The following is a 20,391-nucleotide window of genomic DNA, read 5'->3' as shown; positions in this document are numbered from 1 at the left end:
GGAATTCATTCTACAGAACTTTGAAAATTTAAGGACATCTGTCTCCTCTTTACTCCCCCAAATGATCTAAAAATTATCAGTTTTTCCTTGAGACATAACACTTATCCCTTTAAGACTGCAGAACTACATGATACATCAGACTTGCACGGTAACTCACCTCCATTCTATGCACTAAAACAATCTTCAATTCTAGAGTTAGAAACTTGCAAGCAGATTAAAATTACCTATAAGACAACTAATTGAGAAAAACAAACTGTTCCAAAAACACAACATTTGCCACAAAACTTTCCTGCACAGCATGTCTGTTTTGGCTCAGCATGTGCAAAAGTCTGTCCTTGACAAGTTCGGAGTTTATCATCTCACACTGCATAAGGACTAAAACTGAAAGTTTAAGAGGTAAATCAGCAGATTGCTTACTAGCAATTATCATGGAATATCTCATCCTTAAAAAAAAAAAAAAAAAAAAAAAAAAAAAAAAAAAAAAAAGCAACACAACAGTGAAGCACTAAACTCTACACCAACAGTACCAGAAAAACTAGTCTTCAACATTTTGTCTACTCTCTACTTTCCCCTATGGGCCTGCATGCCCAAATTCATCTTACTGTTGTATTGTTACAAAAGTAGGTATAAAAATGAAAAAGTTGTTGTTTTTGTTTTTATTTTGTTGTTTTGTTTTTAAACAAAACTTCAGGGGAAAAGTAAGATCTAACATTTACATAGTACCTTTTAATCAACCTCCCCAGAATCTGTTCCTCAGGCAGTTCTCACAGAATTTTGCTGACCACTATGATGTAAGGGAGAAATCTTGTAAGAACATTAGCCAGCTGAGAAGATTGTTTAATGTTTATTAAGTGATCTTTACTGTTTCCTTTCTCCTCCATCACAATAATCAGCAGGAAATGCTGCAAGAAATGACAGATTGTGACACTGATTACTTTTATGAATGTGTATACACAGCTATGTATATTAATTCGCACATATGTCCAAACATAATCATACATTATGAGTAAGAGATACATTAGAATTGCATATGCACTGTGGCTTGACACTTTAAGTTTTTTATAAAAATCTTTTAGATAAGCATCTGATGCATGCTTCCATCTGAGGAATTTGTAATTTTTCAGTTAAATTATGTTTGATATAGCAACAATAACTGCAAAGCTAAACATATTGAATGACATTATGGAGTTCATAAGAACCCTTCCTATAAGGAACAACACGCTGCAGCACAGCAGAATATAAGAAGGCAAGACTTTAATTAAAATGTGAGTAGACCAGAGCAGACTGCATTTATTTGCTTTTAGGAATCTTGAAATCACATGTTTCAAGACAAAGGAAGAGACATGACAGAATGTCCTTTTCTCCATTCAGTATATAACGTATTCTAAAATGGATAAAGAGATTGATTACTTAGTTGAAGATATTACCAAATATTAAAGTGAAATGACTCAACTATTAGAAAGCACAGTTCTCAGAGAACAAACCTACACTTCAATCAGTATTACACTTCAGTCATTCACCATCTATTTTGGAAACAAACAAAAAGAACCTGAAATTGGAAGTGCAAATAGTTAGAAAAGCTTACTATATTGTATGTTTCCCACCTGTTGCTCTTGTACCAAGCATTCGCCGATCATATATTCTTACTGAGCTATCAGAACAACCCACAGCAAGATAGTATGGGATTGGTGGACAGATAGCAACAGAAGTGGCAGCACGCCGACAGTTTATTAAAATATCCTGGAACAAACAAAAATACAGCATTCAGACAATAGCTCTGAGCATTTGAAGTGTAATTTTACTTTTTACTTTGAGACACAGGCTCATTAGTCAAGGAGTTTTTAAGAAAAACAGATCTGGCCTTGTGTAGGTAGGCCATAAACATTCCAAACAGGAAATACACTACAGAGAAGGAAAGCTATCAGAGAAGGAAATATATAATGAGATCAAATGAAAAAGAAAAAAAAAATAACAAAAAACAAACTACAGGAACAAACATTTGAGAACAGATAAGCATAACAGATCCAGATTTATAAACTAGCTTGCATGTTACATTTTCCTATGCAAACACAAATAATGATTTAGCTGGAAGAGGACCAAATACACAGAAAGAATCTAAGAATTAGAGTAAGTTTCACCTATGGGCAGATCGTTGAATAAAGAATTTTATTTTAATATGATTGGGATTCAAAGAAACTCCTAAAACCAGGAAATCACACTTCAGTGTAAGTGTTTTTTCAATTCAACACTGCTTCTGCATTCCAAACACAGCAGACACAACTAACACCTTACCTTCTGGAGAGTATTACCCATGATTAATTTGATCTAGTATAAATCATTATCAAATCTTTCCTTATAGAGGGAAAAAAAGATGGTCAAAAACACAAGGGTGCAGCTGATTTTCCAAGATAATTTTTTGCCTCCAACTCTGCACTCTACTGTAACTGACGTAATCAAAACCAACAGATTCAGGTTCAAGGTAGAATCTTTTCTACCACAACTGAATCATCACACCAAAGTTCATAATCTAAAAAGATCCTAAAGTGATACTAAAAAAAAAATAAAATAAAATAAAAATAAAATGCCCAAACTTTTTTTGTTTCTTGGGAAATATGTTGTCATCTCCACCAACGACCCTGAAATCTATTATTTCTAAAAGCCTTACCAGAATTCAAATCCTATGTTTGTATGATGTACAGCTCTACATTTAGGTCATCTTTATTAAAAGATTTCACTCTTACATCTTTACAATCTTCCTTTGTGCAACTTGTTTTGATTCGAGTATCAAACCATCTTACAGTGCCATCTTCACCACAAGAGAGGAAAGTATACGGATCATTTGGTACTGTCATAATCTGATCAGAAAAAAAAAAAAGTATTAATACTTCTGAAAATGCCATTAATTTCAAAAGAAAAACATCAACATTTTGAGCAAAGACTGAAGCAGTTACAACTCAAATTATGAATTCTACTGACACAAAGAAGACAACTGAAGAAATGCTGATATATCTTCATGTTCAAGAAAAGGTCTGATCTACTGAAAATAAACTGCGTAGTATGATGCACAAGGTGAAAAATGAATAGCCTGAATCTTACATTTATTTCTATTATTTTTTAACAAGCAACATAGATTTATTACTATTAGTTTTCAGATAAAGAATCGATTTGCTGCAATAATTCAACAGAAGCTCAGTTTAATTTCCATCAAGTAACAGAAGGCAATAAAAAACAAAACCCTCAGAAGTCTGAATGACATACAAAGTACTAAATGGCTTTTATTTCCATTGAATCATTCATTTACATACACAAAAATCCCCTGAAGCAACTATGCATTAAAGACTGTTACTAACCTACCCTCAACACATTTTATTGTTGTTATAAAAGAGCACTGTACTGCACCATTTTCCTGATCTTGGCCCTGCTCAAACTAGGGAAGACTCAGCTGGTGTCTCTTGTCTACAGCTTCATTTAAGAAGCTCTCTTCAGAAAAATAAAAAGGCAAGCAAACATGCTAAGGCTGAACACAGGCTGATGAACACACACCAAATATCATTGAACTTCTATGAAGTTACTGATAGTAGCAGTATTGTGGGTAAATTCCACCAGTTTCTACAACATACTTTGTTTGGTATTTAAGGGATAGCACTTTTCAACAATATGTTTCATAGAGCTACAAAATCAATAACAGTGTAATACAGTAATTCAACACAGAGCAAAAGATTCTTTGATGCTTTTTATGCAATTATTTTCTTCAAACTCTTAATAACAATAACCTATAGATATCTGTAACTCTCTCTACCTAAAATGTGATTACAAATGTAATCTCTGCAGGATTCAACCATTCCTCTTGTAATGCTCAGTATGTTACTAAAACAATGCATGCTGTGGCAAATTATACTGCTGACAAATAAGAAATTTAACTGAACAAAGCCAAGTATTTAATAACAACGGAACAATAAAATTCTGAGCTATGACTATGATTCCTCAATATATCAGCATAACATACTGAAAAGAGCACCTTTCTCTCCACATTTACTCACGTTAACTATTTTATTGGTGTAGTTATGAAAGACAGCAATTGCTCTTCAGTCTACTAAATCCTTCCAGCATTTTTGATGTGTTGTGGTGCAAAACTTGCCTTAAAAACATTTACTTGGTCCCAAAAGTGCTGTTGAACATGGTATAACACAGTAAACTTTTTTCTAATAGCTATGGTTTATGTTTGTTCCCAATGATACTATTTTACAGTATACATGTAAAAATGTGATATATACCTACACTTGCAGGTGCAAGTTTTTATGCATGGTGCTTAACAACATCCTAATTGATTTATAAGCACTACAATAAAGAAAGAGAGAGGTACAGACCCCAATAGTTAAGAATTATTGTTAACATATTTAAGTTCAAACATCGTATAAAAAAATCTTTTCCTGCCTATTCCATTAACTTGAAAAAAATATATTGTGATGTGATAATTTTACTATATAGAAAATGTGAAGGTAAGAGTTGTACTTTCTTCTCCTAAAATAGAATTAACAGGAACAGTAGTAAAGAAAAGCACTTGGCTGAATAAAAATAAACTTGCAATAGCCTTGTATAAACATCAAATTCTCCAGAAACATGTTTCATGAACTTCTCTCTCCATCTCTACCTACTCTGTTCTCCTCAGAATTAAAAACGATTGTCCAATTATCTCACAGTTCGTAATGATCTACACAAATTACTCTCTTTCAATGGATGCTTTTGTAATGTCTGAAGCTCCAAGTTTAAAGCGCAATATAAATCCAAATCACATTCAAATTTAGAATTAGTACCTCCAGGCCAGATTATGTTAGCGTTTGGTATTTAGAGAATCCAGTGAGTCAAAGTTCTATATTTAATATGATGATGTGGTTACATACAGCTGAACTGTAAGATCACAAAATTTTAAATGATTTTCCCACTCCAGAAACCTACGAGCAATGAAGTTGCATTATGCCAGAAGCTGAAGCTGTGTCAGACATTTGCTTCAAAAGAACTGCATTTACTCCATTGTACTTTCACATGTCAAGGCTCAAACAAAAAAGGTCTGCTACGCCACACAATAACACAGACATTTGATGTTCAAGTATCAAACAGGTTTAAGACACAGTAACAGAACTTAGAGTCTTCATCAAAGTTCCTTTTCCTGACAAAATATTTTATAAACCTATATAACTTTTTGAAGATAGCTCAAACTATTAACTTTTTGTTATGTTAAACCTTGGTACAAAGCAGACCAAGATAATTAATGTCAAAAGGGCACTTGTTAAAATATATGTCATATAGGGGAATTGGACATACCTTCCATTAACAGTATTTAAAGACAACCAAAACAGTATCCTATGCTGTCGTTCAAAACAACAGTAATGCCCTCTTTTTCACATTATTTGCTAGTTTCAGTCACTTCATGTAATCAACCAAATTGTTGGTTAACCCAAGTTCAGGCAAATCAAAACTTGGGACTGCCACAGTGACTTTCCCTGGCAATACTTATGCTGCTATCAGCACTTCCATTTGCAGTACTCATAGCAGCTTACCCATGACCCTGAAACTCCCAAGCACCCTAGCCCACTGTTCTAATGACACTTCTGCCACCACCCACTTGTCTCCTCAGTCCAGTGTCCTTAACTGTTCTCCTATTCCCAAGCTCAAAAGCTATTTTATACCATACCCCAGGAAACAGAGGTACCAGCTGAGCCAGTAACTGGCTGCTCCCCAAGTCTGTAGCCAGCTGGCAAGGAGGCTCTTACTTCCCCAAGAAGCCAGAACACTGACCCATCCTCAACTGAGGACACTTCATCTTTAAGAAACAGCATCTTTGTCTCCAGATGTTCTTATGAAAAGGCAGGCTTTATCTGAGGCACAGAACACATCCAATCAATCTGCAGAACCCAAAGACTAATGCACGCTGCTATATATAGTCAGCTTCAGCGGCAACTGAGGCAGTTTAAGCTTCTGGCCGAGGGCCACAGGACTGATGCTATTCAAAGGGAGCGGCAGTTTCTCAGTCAAAGCAATCTCAAAACTAAAAGCAGATGACGTGAGCCTGGGGTCCAGTTTTGCAAAACTGAAATTTAGTACTTAGACTACAATTTTGAATTAAACCCGGGCAAAAACAAACATATAAAACAAACAAAACACCTACAATCCCATAAACACCTACTCAGTGAATAATACCACAGGGTTTGCTGGACTGACTGACCTATAAGGTCACTGGCAGGCAGAAGATGTTTCTTGACAAATCCTTTAAATGAACACTTAATATCAACTGTAAGGACTATTTTGTTACGTGCTCAAAAATGAATCCTAGCAGTGCTTCAGCCATCTTACTTGCTCACACAACCTCTTCATACAACCCAAATTCAGTCATAATCTAGCAGAGATTTTTAAATACTTTGTTCACTTAACATACAAATAAGAAAAAGATGTAAGAATTTCCAGTGAAATCTGAGCTAAATAGTAACAAAAGCAATGGATTTGGAACTTACTTTTTTTTTTTTTTTTTAAAATCGAACATTCATAATATAAGAAGAAAATAGCATGACTTCACCTATTTTAAAGATAAGTTTTACAAACAGCAGATTTTGCTGTCATTTAAATAAGTAGGTAAATCTAACTATTTTGCTAACTGAACTAAGACTTCATTTGCCTATTTATATGACCACAACTTCCAAGTGAAGATTGGAAACACTGGATCTAAATTTACAAATAAACTGTTAATATAAGACAAAATACAGAAATTGCCTAAAACTTGAAATACATTTTCAGATTAAGTTACTTACATACATTTTGAAATAACAATTTCTTCAGATTATAATTGTGAAAAAGGGTTAAACTGATGAAGAGTATTATTTTATTTTTTTTTGTGGTGGGGAGGGTAATGAAATAAAAATAAAGAAGTGAAACATAGCCACCGCCCCTTTCCCTATCACCAACTCCAGAAAGAACTTCACAGCACAATTTAAGCCATTTTTGCTCTGCAGAGAATTATTTTAGTGAAGATTCATTCAGCTATTATGTTGCTAAAGAAAGTGGTCTTAATCACACTCCCTTTTGGAAAATCCTTCATTTAGATAAAATCTCTTTCATTTAAAACCTACTCTGTAAGGAAAAAAAAAAAAAAAAAGGTAGAAGGAAGGTTCTTTAATTCTCACTGAAATAAAGCTTTCATCGACTAATTAAAACCTTGTGAAACAATACAAGAAAACGTGTTCTAGCTGTTTTAAAATTATCATACACTTTTGTAAGGTACCTCATAGGTGGTTCCATAGTGGCACGTGTACTGGCATTGTCTGTTGGTCTCTGCATCCTGCTCAACATTAGTATAAAAGATGACCCCATCTCCAGAACAAGATACAATCTGTTTGTCATTGGTGCATGGTAAAAATTTTGCACTAAAAATATTGGCCCGATGTCCTGAGCGAATGGTTGTTAAAACCTATGAAAGAAAAAGATAGGCTGTATCAGGTTAACCTTTTTCAAGCAAATAAAGAATGGAAAAATAATAGACTCTTGTACTATAAAGCATCAATTATGTACAGGCTGCCTGTGATGAATAGTTTAATGCCAATAGAACAGAAAAGCTGTCTTTACACCAAGTTTCTTCTAAGAACAAATTGGTCCCACAAGAGACATTCACTTACATGCTTGCCCAAAGTACTCTGCAGAATGAAAGAACTGGAATGCACCTGCCACCTTGTCTTTTTAAAATGCTAGCTATGTATCACATTGGGTTTCTCAAAGTAAAACATCAGGGCAGGATAATGCAGCCACCCTGCATGGCAGTGAGGAGACACTTAAAAGATCTGGAATGCTGTGGGTAAAGAAGAATAAGGCATTCTAACCCAAGCCAACTTTATAGACTTTAAAAATTGATACTACCCTTAAAATTAATCCACTTTAAAATGAGATCTGAAGTGTATGAGAAAGGATATTTTGAAACCAGTCAAATAAAAATCTAAGAACATGACTACCAGGCAGTAAACTAAAAGTTTAATTCAGTCTCAATGAATGTCATCCATCTACAGTAAAGCAGAGAAGCATATCATTTACTTTACAGTTGTTTTTAAGCATTTTTTGATGACTCTTTATGTTTCCTAACATAATTTTGATTAGGCTATTAGAACTTAAAAAATCATTCATGTGCTCTCCTGTACACTGGTGAACATTCTGTACTTACATTATTTTTCCGGTCTGTAGCATTTAAACCAAATTGCATTTTTACCACTACTAATGATATATACCAAGTTGTTTACAGTAACAAAATCACTTCCAAATTTCCACTCAATTAACTTAATCAAAGAAAACATTATGCAAATGTAGTTGCTCTGTCAGCAATAGCTGCTGCGTAATATTTTACAAGGTTACAAGTATTTACAGTATTTCATGGCTTTTAAACAATTCACATACACACACAAAAAAGATTGTGTATCTGCCTATTTTAGGATTCACAAAGCTCATTATTGGAAAAAAAAATCAGGAGATACAATCAATTCATCTTATTTCAATAAATGTGCCTCAATTTAGATTTGTTCAGACTTCTCCATTTAACTGAAAACCTTAAAAAAATAGATATTCAAAAGAAATGAGAAACTCGTTTCAAAGAAGTAACTTAGAACAAGGAGTCCATAAGGCACACTAGTTCATGGGTTAAAGAGGTGTCATCTGACAATCCCACTCCTGATTTCAGTTATTGCTACTGTAAAAGAAATATTTTTGACCTGACAAGAAATCCTTTTTGATCTCCCTAGTAAAAGTCTGAACTATACCATATTAGATTTCCTTTCCAGTTCTCCACTCTTCCTCCCTATTACTGAATATAAGCAGGTAAGGCAGCCTTATTCTTTTCATCCTTGTCTCATCAAATTACACGTGTTTCCTGAAACTTTACCTTTTTTCCTCACAAACCCCAAGCTAATGCCTTTGCTTTTCATTCAGTCAATACCTGATCTATTTTAATCTGCTGCTTCAGTTTTCCCCATATGCAGATCTCAACGTAGATATGGAGACCTACATTTGATGATTACCCTCAAGCTTGGATAAACTTAGATTTTTCTTTCCTTTTCTTCTTCTCTCCTCCATAGTAAACTGAAAGAGCATTTAGAAACGTGTATGTGGTGACATGTTCTCAGTAAAGGAAAGAGTTTTGTCACAGGCAAACCCAGCCCAATCTTGCCTGTCCCTCGAGATCCTGACTATGTTGCGTAGTATTGCAATAATGAGTATTAAAGTATTACAGCATTCATTATCTGCAGATTTTCCATGGCCTTCTTGACTTGCACTATACATCCTTTTCTGCTCTGGTTATTACACTGCCTTAGAGGTAGGAAAAAGAGAGGCACCTGTTACAAAAATGTTGCTTGTCCTTTGGCTGTAACGGATTTTCTCATCTGTTGATGAGAAAATTAAATGCAGACAGCCAACCCCCAAAAGCCTAGCATTAGCTACACAGTGTAAACGCCACTGTCTTACTCCATTGGAGCATTTTACTACCAATGTAGAATAGGCTACCAACAATTAACAACCAAGTAAAATCAGGGGGAAAGATTAAAAAAATCATTTTTCAAGGCTTGATTAGCTATAATTCAAATATCTTCACAACTTTTGCAATTGCTTAAGTAATACATTACACAGAAAATCAATTGAAGAGGCAACAAATTCAAGATTTCAAATTGCGCGTCTTAAGAGCAAAGAGTACATCTTAGGGACATGATTACTTATTTATGTAGCAATCCCAGAAGCTTACTACTTCCCTAACAACACATATTTTGCTCCAAGAAACACTACACAAGATGAGCAGGTTTTGGCAAAGTAAATGGAGAAGTAAAAAGTTGTTCTTTGTAGTTGTGTTTTTGTTGTTGTTGCTGTTTTTTTCCCCACCATGTTGTTGTTTGGCCTTTTTCTTATAAAAGGAATGAGCTATGGAATTGCCTGTTTGATCATGCACTTTCAGAACTTGTGGCAGCTACTAGACCATCTTTTTTAAACTTGAAATGTTTAACTTCCATACCCAGATGGAAACTCTTTATGGTGACTTTGTTTTCCTTTTTGCCATAATGAACAAAACAGAAGTCTTAAGTCCCATTAAAAACAAAACTATTTTTTTTTAAAAGTGGTTGTACTTATCTTCCACTTTAGCTCACCTTCTGAAAAGAGGCCTGTTGAAACAAATGAAATATTGTTGAATCAAATATCAGTGGTTTCCTAAGTCTTTCAGGATGTAGTTAGAGATCTCATTCAAGATATTTAGCACCGAATCATTTACAATCCAGCCACTTCAACAGTATTTTCTTTGTCCCTTTCAAAGCCTCTCATCTTCAGGTGAAAAGTAGCAATTCTAACTCTGGAAAAGATGCAAATTCCCAGTCTCGCTAAGCACACTCCAAAGCCTCTACAATACTTTGTCACAAGCTGAACCCTTTCCCTCTCTGATGGCAAACCAGGCTACAGATTTAAAAATCCTGAGCGTAACTACAGGTAAGAGTCCTGTGTACACACAGTCATCTGAGAGAAGTCTCAGGCCACATTTAAGGGCTTTGAAAACTGAGTGCTCAACCTGATGTAAATACACAAATTCCCATCTTTCTGTACTTATGGCATAAAGAGCTTTAGCTCCAGCCAGTTCTTTTTTTTTTTTTTTTTTTTTTGGGTGTGGGGGTGTGTGGATGAGGGAACAGGGATGGAACATATACTGAGATGTCTAAAACATTTATTTTGATGGAAGTAAGTAGTCTATAGTGGGTAGAGTGAAATACAACGAGAAAGAAAGGATCCACAAAAGGAAATATTCTCAGCCATCTCAAGGTACAACAAAGCACTTCTCTTTTGATTTAGACTTGCCATTACTATTAAAAGTCACAGTAATACATTCCTCCTCAGATGCACAAACAACACAAATATAAAACCTGTTCAAACTTGAGAAATATTATTTGGAAAATTTCTCCTTCTGAGGCACGTAGTAACAATACCTCTATCTGACCATACACAACAAAAACTGGACTTACGTACTCAGCGCTGGTGTAAATGACAAGTAAACAAGAATAAATGCTTCCTTATTAAACAGAATATTTTACTACCACAGAAGACAATATTGATGGCTGATGTCTATTTTAGCTAATCCAGCTAGCTCATAGAAGAAAATACAGTAGTAATGATATCAGCCATGATGACATAATTACAGCAGAGCTCTGGTACCAATTCCAATTTGTTCTCTATTGATTCTGTTATTTACGCCAGAGAAAATAAGCTAACACAATTGTAACAGTCATTTAAAAATAAAATAACTATAATAATAATAATAAAAATCATACCTCTACTATATTTGAGGAACAACACTGGTTATTAGGTCTTTTTGCTAGTACCTGCTGTTTTATAATTGCATTTGCATGTATTGAAAAATCTATCTGCTCTACTGTTATGCCAAATGCACTTCAAAAAAAATAAAATAACTCAGCTGAATTAAAAACAGAAGATTTTTTGTTTTCCTACATTTCTCATTTCTCTTAAGTGGTGTGGTAGTACACAATGGGGGGGAGGAGGGACAAACTCTTCACATGAAGTTTAAGTTGCTGCACATATTAAAGTGTTAGAATATTATTATAGAATAAGATAATTAAACAGTTGCCAGACAGTGATATATTAAAGTCCCTCCAATAACATTCACTTTGAATTATATCCTTCACCCTCTTCCTAGCTGTCTCAGACACCTTTTCTTCCCTCGTCTAATGACACTGATCTGGATTTTGTCAGATTAGCACCAACAACTGAAATGAAGAGATCAAGTTTGGAAGCAATGGTTCATTTGGGGAAGTAAGGAAAAGGGCCTTACCAGTAGGCATCACTCCAAATCACTACTGTTTTCCCATCACAGCTCTTCATTGCTGCCTCCATAACCTCCTATTAAAACTCTCTTCCATCATACCAACCATGCATTTTGTTTCCGTCTCTATATTTAATTTTTCAGTGCCTCTTCTGGGTTTATTTCTCAAAAAGTTCTGAGTTTAGTTCTGAGGAAGCATGGAAGTGCAGACTTCGCCTGAACATTGCTGCATAGGATCCCCAGGACTGAAGGATATGTGCAGAGTATCTGTTCCTGCAAACTACCAACAGTCCCCTCAAAAGCAAAGTACAGAACATTGCTGCTATGTGGTGGAAGTCACTTGACTGGACCTTAACTCATGTCAGTGCAGAAGTGGAAAAGCAGAGATTTTTACAGCACTTACCTTCACAAACCTGCTTCCCCTAACTCGGCACAATTTCTCTATCCACATATGGGTAAACCCAAAGCAATGTTGTTTCAAATGGTAATAACTTTTTAATAAAGGTTGACACTTTACTTCAACAATGTTACACAAAAAGACAACTTAGTATATTACACAGCAGAAACTAATATATTATTTTAAAGCTAAAATAAACAATTCATCTGACTAAAAGATTTCACAATTACTGAATAGTACTGCTAATTCTGACACTAATCTGTTGTGAGACCTTGTTCCTTTTGTGTCAGACCACCTACCGTAAAATTGGATAATACCAAAGTCACAAGGAATTAGAATACTAAGTTTTTTAAGCACCGTGAGGTTTTATAGTGTTCTGTAAATGAGAATAAAGTGCCTGATATTATCTTCATCAGATAAAAATTAGTTGCTCTTGAAAAACAACACCTTAAAACATATCTGAAAAAATATAAGTATTCAGAAACAAACCTACCTTTCTGCTGTAAGGATTACTAATTACCAGATTGGTGTCATCAGAACCAGATAAAATATATTCTCCTGTATCATTCCAGCAAATTGTATTCACCTGCATGAATTAAAAAAAAATCTGTTTAGACTTGCATTACAATTTTCAGAATATTAAAACATCAAAATAATATACTTATCCAACACCACGAAGAAAAGGAGTTAACAAATGCAATTTAAATGAATTAATTTCTAAGCAGCTAGCACACACAAAAAGTACTTTTAAAATAAACTGATAAGGGAATCACCTGCTTTACCTACGGCCTCTCCATTTACAACTCAGTTGCTCCCTTTGCTCCTGAAGAGTCCATCAGGAAAATTAAACCTTCACACAAAGGCCTCATGTCCCACAATTTTACACATTCAAGTGCTTTATTGTAGCAAATATACTCCACAGAGTTCTCAGAATTTGAACTAGAGGATGTCAAAGCACTCATCATTACATCTTCACATCACCCAAATTCTGAGCGTCCATTGCCTCTTGGTCACCACACCTTCCCAGGTAAAAAAAAAAATAAATAAAAAAAAAATCACTGTAGAACCCCTCCCAGATCTCCCCCTCCTGAGAAGCGTGAGCACGCTGGGAAAGCCAAATCCTCCAGTGTGGTGCAGATCATTTGGGGGAAAATTTACAATATATTTCCCTACCAATTTTCCTGTTCATAAGACTGCATTTAATACTGTGTTAATGAAACAAAGCTGTAAATGCACACAAAATCCAGAAAGCTCAGAAAGTATCCTTAGAGTACGCAGGTTTGCCTTCAAGCAGCAGCTCGTGCACAAGCACCAGAGACTGCGTGCATGGCCATTCTTATCTCAAATAGCCCCTAAAATAGCTTTAGCTGTCAAACAGCAGCCATCAACACTTTCCGCTGGCTCTTTTCTGTCAGCAGGATTACTTCTGTACTGTGATGTGTCAGTCAAGCCTCCCTCCACTTTTTCTATGTCCTTTTCTTGTGCTTCCTTTTTCATTCAAATGTCTCATTCTTAATCTAAGCCTGAAAGACAGAAATCTTTTTGCTTAAAATAGAAATACCTGTTTTAGTTACTATTTTAAGCAGAAGCTTAGCTGGGGTCCTTAATTAAGCAAAGTTGCAAAATGAGAATTAGGTGCTCACATGGATGGATCACGCGGGCACATGGGCAAGCAAAAGGAATTACCAGAACTTGACATATTCATGGAGGAGCTTTACATTAACTCTAATAGGCACTCAAAAAAAAAAGAAGAAGAGAGACCTTAGCATTACAACAGACATGCCTATAGCAGGCTTGGCACAATGCACAGCAGCAGTCAATGTTAAGAACCATTAAGAAATGAACAGAAAAGCAAACATCATTCTGTCAGTGTATAAATCCATGTACAACAAATCTGCCTCCACACTGCAGTTTTGCTTCACATCCCACATATTCTCAATTTCTATTAATGTCCATTTGAAATGAGAAGTTATGAAAAAGAATGACTAGGGTGATCACAAGTGCCTAATTAAGCAAATGAGGGGAGATGACAAAAAAAAAAAAAAGATGAAAAGGAAAGCAAAGAGAATATAGGAAGATGCAAATGGGAGACACATTTATCTGAGTTACAATTCCACAAGCCTAAACAAGACTTCAATGTCTTCCTTCTAAATTCTGATTTCATTCAGGGTTGAGCAATTTCAGCATTCCCTGCCCAAGCCAAACTCACTTCAGAAAAAAAAAAAAGTGAAGTGAGATGACTTAACCAAATGTGTGCTAGAAGTCTGCACACTATACTGCCTTTTTAATCTGTACCAGAACAACTTGTCAACATTACTGGCAAAGTCACTGAAGTCTTTCAGTAGAATGAGCTCAACTCCTTCCCCTACTCCCCCCGTGACTACTCCCTTCCAATAACTGACCAGTTAATACAGAACACTTTTCAGTGTTCAGTAGATCCTAGTGATCAACAGCGAATAATAACCCCAGTAAATATGTATATGGACACTGAAACCAGATGGTCAATGAGAGCAGATTTTAAAAAAATAAGTCCTCATGTCCCATTCTAAGGTAGAAAACCCACTATTAAAATACCTTGTAAATGAGAACTGGCTAGAAAACTGGTTTGTATCTCCAAACAGTATAGAAAAGCTACATATCTATTACCTTCAGGCCACTCAAAGCATCATGTTACTGTCACTACACAAGGAGTTTGAAATTCTTCCTGCTAGGGCCAAAGCACAGGATATGGCAAACACAAATGACAGAAAATTACCAGAAGATGAAAAAGTCAGAGGGTGTGTAATTAGTTTTTTGTTGTTGTTGTTTTTGCTAGCCTTGAAAGGAAGCAGCAAGCACTTTTAATTCATTAATTGAATAGTTAAGAAATAAGTTTACTATCTTTGGGTTTTCCTCAAAGACAATGCAGAAGGCAGTGCTGCCAATCCTTGAGACTGAAAAAGCAAACTCCTCATTCCTACTGTAAGCAGGATAGATCAACAGCATACAAAAAAAATGAAAATAAAAAAATAATAAAAAAAAAAAAAAACAAAAAACAAAGAAATAAAATCTCTGTCAGATTTGGCTACCTCACACAGAAAGCATCTCACTGAGTTTTACACATTTGCAGCTGAGCTCCTCACCACCTTAAGCTCCCTTTAGACATAACCCCAGAAACAGCAACTTGTGGGGTACGGGTACGTATGACCTCACTCAGACAACGTGAATCGTGTTGAAAGAGGCAAATGACACCCTGGAAGGGTGATCAGGTTCCCAGCAGACATTGGTGGCTAGGTAGATTAATTCAATTACTTCACGTATTACTGCTAGAAGTCTGTTCAAGTGAAGTTAAAGAACAAAGGTAAGAGATGAGAGGAGTGGAAAACTGCACTATTTCAAAGGCTAAGGTACCTAAACTCTGAGATAGAAATCTTTGCATCCCAAACAAAAAGATGCTAGGGCAATATTAATGCTGCAAGAATACAGATTGCAATTACTTTATTTCTGCATTTACTTTTATTTTGCAGGTTTTTCTTAAAGCAAGTAGTAAGAAATGATACTGAATGGTTGTTGACAGTGTCTTGTAAGATTAACTTCTAAAGACCTTTTTTCAAATTGTAACAATATCTTAAACACCTATATATAAAGCTAAAAATTCAGAATAAAAACACTTTCCACCCAGCAAAATAATTAAGTTAGGCACATGTTATAAAGCATTTGTTAAAAGCTCACATAATAAACTCAAACTGCATTTTCAAATACATATTCATCAGGTAGATTCAGGCACCACCACATTCCTCCTAAGGACATTTTAGGAGATGAAAAACTACTAGAAAAGAATCTTCAAAATAAAAATCACTGCTACAATCTTAAATACAAAAACTGGTAAGTAACTTTCTACACAGTGTCATTCATAAAACATTTTTGGTTGTGAGGGGAGGGAGAGAAATTAATGCATTTGGTATTTAAGCCAGCATCACCTGCACCAGACACTTAAAACACTAATAGAGATTTAAGTAAAAAAAAAAATAATTAAAAAAAAACATACCACAACATAGCACAAAAACTGCTATAGATTCCACTCTAAAGTTTAAGGTTAGTTCTAACTGAAAGGATAAGCATGTGTTTTCCTGACATAGGAGTTTAACTCGTTCCCATAGCAGGATGGGTATTAAAGTATAGAAATCGGATTTTGTTTTTCTTCAAAGATGAATTGGCAAATGCTTAAGAAGCAACAAATTCCTACAGAATTCAAACGTAGGTCTCACTACACAGAGGTTTCCAGCTTAGCTTTAATACACGGTATTTGCATTCCCAAGTCAAGGAACTCTTATTGTGGTAACAGTCATAATTTAACATCTTTTAACAAACAAAGGAAAAAAAAGCAACAAGTCACTTACACATCCATCGTGCACATTCAAGGTTGCTTCAAGTTTTAATCTTTGGATAAATTCTCTTCTCCCTGTGAAGAAAAATACTCATTACATACTCTATTAAAACAGTAACACTGAAGAAGCTAATTAAGACCATACTAACAGGCACTAACGGGTAAAAACCTGAACAAGAAAGAACTGGAATATAAATCTAAGTCTTGAAAGAATTCATTTCATTCTCATTTCACAAATGTTAAGACAAGCATCACATTTGCTAGCTTTTCCATCACCTTTAAGAAGAGTGTAGAAATGGTGACATGCACAGTTCACAGGTTGACACTTCTCCTGAAAATAGCTAGAAAGCTGAAAATAACCCTATGGGTTTTTTGGTCAACTTAGCTGAAGACAGCAAGTATAACAGTTTTAGAAGTATGACATATCATATAAGGCATGCAAAGGCACGTGTTTAGGTCTCAAGCAGAAAGTAAAACAGTGCATTGAAAACAACACGACCTCTTCATAAGCTAGGTGCTTAATCTAAATGCAAATTGGAGATATTAGGTTAGAGTAACTTTGTTTCATGAAAACAGGTTATAATGAACTTAATAATCCTGGGAAAAGACTTTCAGAAAAGGAAAACACTGATAAGCCTGATCTTTTTACTAAAATCCTAAAGCCTCTTAAGCTCAAAGGACATTATCTTATTTTGTCCTGTATTTGTATAGCTCTGAGAACAAAACTCTAGGTAAGATACTAGGCTGTACTGTTTTTGAATACCAAACCTAGTGAATTCAGTCACAATTAACTTCCCTTCAGGGAAACTAAGGAGACAGGGAAAGAAACTGCAGCATCAGAGAGCCCTCTCCACACCTGAAGACCCTACATCTCGTGACTTCTTTAGGTTCAGCTCCAAGGAGAGACCATCTCAGCGCTAGTGTTGTTGCCTCTGGCACTCCAATAGAAATTTGGGACCATAATTTCTCCTCTATCTACTTATTTCCTCATTGTGTGTTTTACTTGCCCCAGATACAATCCTGAACTGGAAAAGACCACCTGATATCCATGCCTGATCCCTCAATCCCCAGCACCTGACCGGGAGTACGAGGTATGAGTTAAAGAAGGGGTAGAGTTAAACTTCTTTCCAACACCCTCTCTGTATTGTTGGTGGGCTGTTATCTACAGATAAATCAGGCGGTGCAGTGAGCATTCAACAGAGATAGTACAGAAACAAACACGACTAAGGGGCACTGAAGAAATGTTAAAATGCGTTGCTTCCAAAAACCTTTCTATGTGATAAACTACTCAGCCCAATAATAAGACAACAGAACGGATTGCTTCCAGTTTATCTTATCACTCAAGACTAGAACCAACAGATCCCAAATGTTTTTTTTTTTCCCTAAAATAAAAACAGAACTGCACGAAGAAACAGATCTGAAGAAAACTTCATCTCTGCATTTGCTGTTTTTAAAAGCTGAGTTAGCAGTTGGTGAAATCTTCCTTGTACTGCAGCAATACCTTCCTTAAAATTACTGGTTTGATTAAAAATTTCAGCCATAAATAAGTACTAGGGTTTTCTCTTACTTGTCACCTGAATATTTATGCAACTTCCACATTTTTATCATTAAAAACATAATACCACTTATCTTGCTAATAAATGATTAATAAGGCTGCATCCCCATTTCACTCCAGGTGCATCACAGCTCTTATACTCCTTATACTTTCTGAAAGCCAAATTCCCCTTAGCAAGGGCTCTGCTTTCCAGGGTGACAAGACACTTGGCAAATCCTTCATTCTCATTCACGTAACGCAGTGGCTACATGTTCCCTCCATCTTACACTGAAGGCAGCCTTCCTGTCTCTCCCTCCAGCTAAGAAGATGGGGCAGATACAGTCTTTTGCCAAAAGCCCCTGAAGTACTTGTTTCTGGCGTCAAGACCTCTATCGTTTTGGTTTGACTTTTTTTTCCCCCCCCCTCCCCAACACTGCATACAGGCTCTATAAGAGCCAGAAACTGTTTCTTTTCCCCTCAACTACGTGCCACCAGAGAATGAAAAACTCACGTCTGAGAGGATGCTTCAGTACCCGATTTCCCCTATGCAAGTAAGGCCTGTTTATGATAGGGACCAAGTGGTCAAGCTGCCATGGCACAGATCACCTCACTGGACAACAGAGCACACAAGAGGGTTGCTTTGAAACCCTTTAGGTGAAACTACTGAGAAATAACCGATGACCAACAAAGCACTGTGAAGTTTCAGTTGGCAATGGTGACCTCCCTGTGAAGCGTTTACACACCTAAATTTGGAAAGCTCTCAAGCCAGGGCTGCTCTCACCCATTTTCAACAGACGTGATACACTGTTGAAGCTTCAAGGGATAGCATCCCTCTCAGTGCAGCCATCAGTAAGACTTTCAGTTTTTGTCCATCCACCCTTTTTCACCAACCACGAGACACTACAGAAGCCTAAAGGCATGGTGCCATCCTCCATACAGTACATCACTAAGCTTTTGAGCTTTTTTAAGCTAGAGACTATGGGACCATTTGCATGGCCACATTCTATGCGTGGAAGAAGCCCCACCCTGAGGCACTCATCACGTGAACTTACATACAGGAAAGCAGGCAAAAGAGAAACTGCAGACACTTACTTTTAAAGTATTTCTTCAGGATGTTCCCCTACACACAGCTTCAAACCAAACAACGCCTTGTAACACACGCCCCTCTGGAGAATTACCTAACTCTGGGGTTTGAGCACATATACACAGGTCCAGTCTCACTTCTGGTAGAAATACTAAAATACCACCATGTCCCTCATATTCCCCACGTGTAACAGTTATGACACGATTTCGGTCACAATCCTCAGTTTAGAAATTGCTGGTCAGGTGCTTTCTACATTGGTATTTTGGCAAGAGTACATGTACCTCTCTTTTTTAAGTGATGTACTCAGTGGTAGTTCAAAACAGATGACAGCAGCGAAGTTTAATGCTTCAAGCATGTAAGACCTTTGTATTCTTGAAATTGTACTCCAGAATTCCCTATTGAAAAAGTCGAGATCATTTCATGAAGAAGATCTGGACCAGAAAGTGTGTTTGTGCTATACAGCAATATAACCAAACTTTGATCCAAAGCTGCACCAGCACAAGCCCGTGAAAGCCAAGCCTTATTCCAAAAAGCAGTAATAGATCCTGTTTGTCAAATGAACGCGCGTTTATGGCAAACTAGCTCTTCCCGAGGCCAAGTCCCTCGGTGCTCGCTTGCTGTGACATTTGAAATGCCCTACTTTAAAACTGAAACAGAGCCAGCGTCTGTTCCCAATGCAGAGCACATGTTATCTTGCACTCCAGGAGCATTTCAGAGCCACTCTTGATTTTTGAGCATAGTGTTTACGTGTTGGCAAATCTAACTCACAAAAAGATGACCAGTCCTGATAATTTGTAAATTTGGTAGCTGTTGGGCTTTGTCAAATTTTGTACAATGATTGAGGATAACTTTTGATCTGCATCTCAACACGCTGATTTTCTTTAGTAAATGTCTATGAATATTCCACATGGCAAACAGAACTACACCATGCAGTTAACAGGACTACACACAATAAGCACTAAATTAGCTTTCATCGAGAAATATTAAAATCCTTGAAAAAGAACTGAAATCTCGAAAAACATTTATTAGCTGCACAGACTGAGAGTGGCCCCGTTTTACAGACACAGATTGTGACACACGAAATGAAAGCAGCTTATCAAAGGAGAGAGTGAATTGCCAGTACTGCCAGAAACCAAATCCATTAGCGTGACCCCACAGCCCTTTGATCGAG

General features: G+C 36.2%; 1 protein-coding gene across 8 annotated transcripts in view; it reads right to left on the bottom strand.

Annotated features, from left to right (window-relative positions):
- Positions 1–20,391, bottom strand: part of DCAF6 (DDB1 and CUL4 associated factor 6) — an 86,003-nt gene that overhangs the window by 56,491 nt on the left and 9,121 nt on the right. For all 8 annotated transcript variants that reach the window (XM_082779707.1, XM_082779710.1, XM_082779712.1 and 5 more), the window contains exons 2-6: positions 16,616–16,677; positions 12,730–12,822; positions 7,274–7,459; positions 2,742–2,855; positions 1,605–1,740 (exon numbers count right to left, since the gene is read on the bottom strand). In XM_082779707.1, the coding sequence (XP_082635833.1) occupies positions 1,605–1,740; positions 2,742–2,855; positions 7,274–7,459; positions 12,730–12,822; positions 16,616–16,677 (591 nt within the window). The remainder of the gene's footprint in view (positions 1–1,604; positions 1,741–2,741; positions 2,856–7,273; positions 7,460–12,729; positions 12,823–16,615; positions 16,678–20,391) is intronic.

This window comes from Aythya marila, assembly GCF_965140915.1.
Source record: "Aythya marila genome assembly, chromosome: 1".
NCBI lineage: Eukaryota > Metazoa > Chordata > Aves > Anseriformes > Anatidae > Aythya > Aythya marila.
Note: the sequence above shows the minus strand (reverse complement) of the source record. Positions and strands in the feature narration are given on the sequence as shown.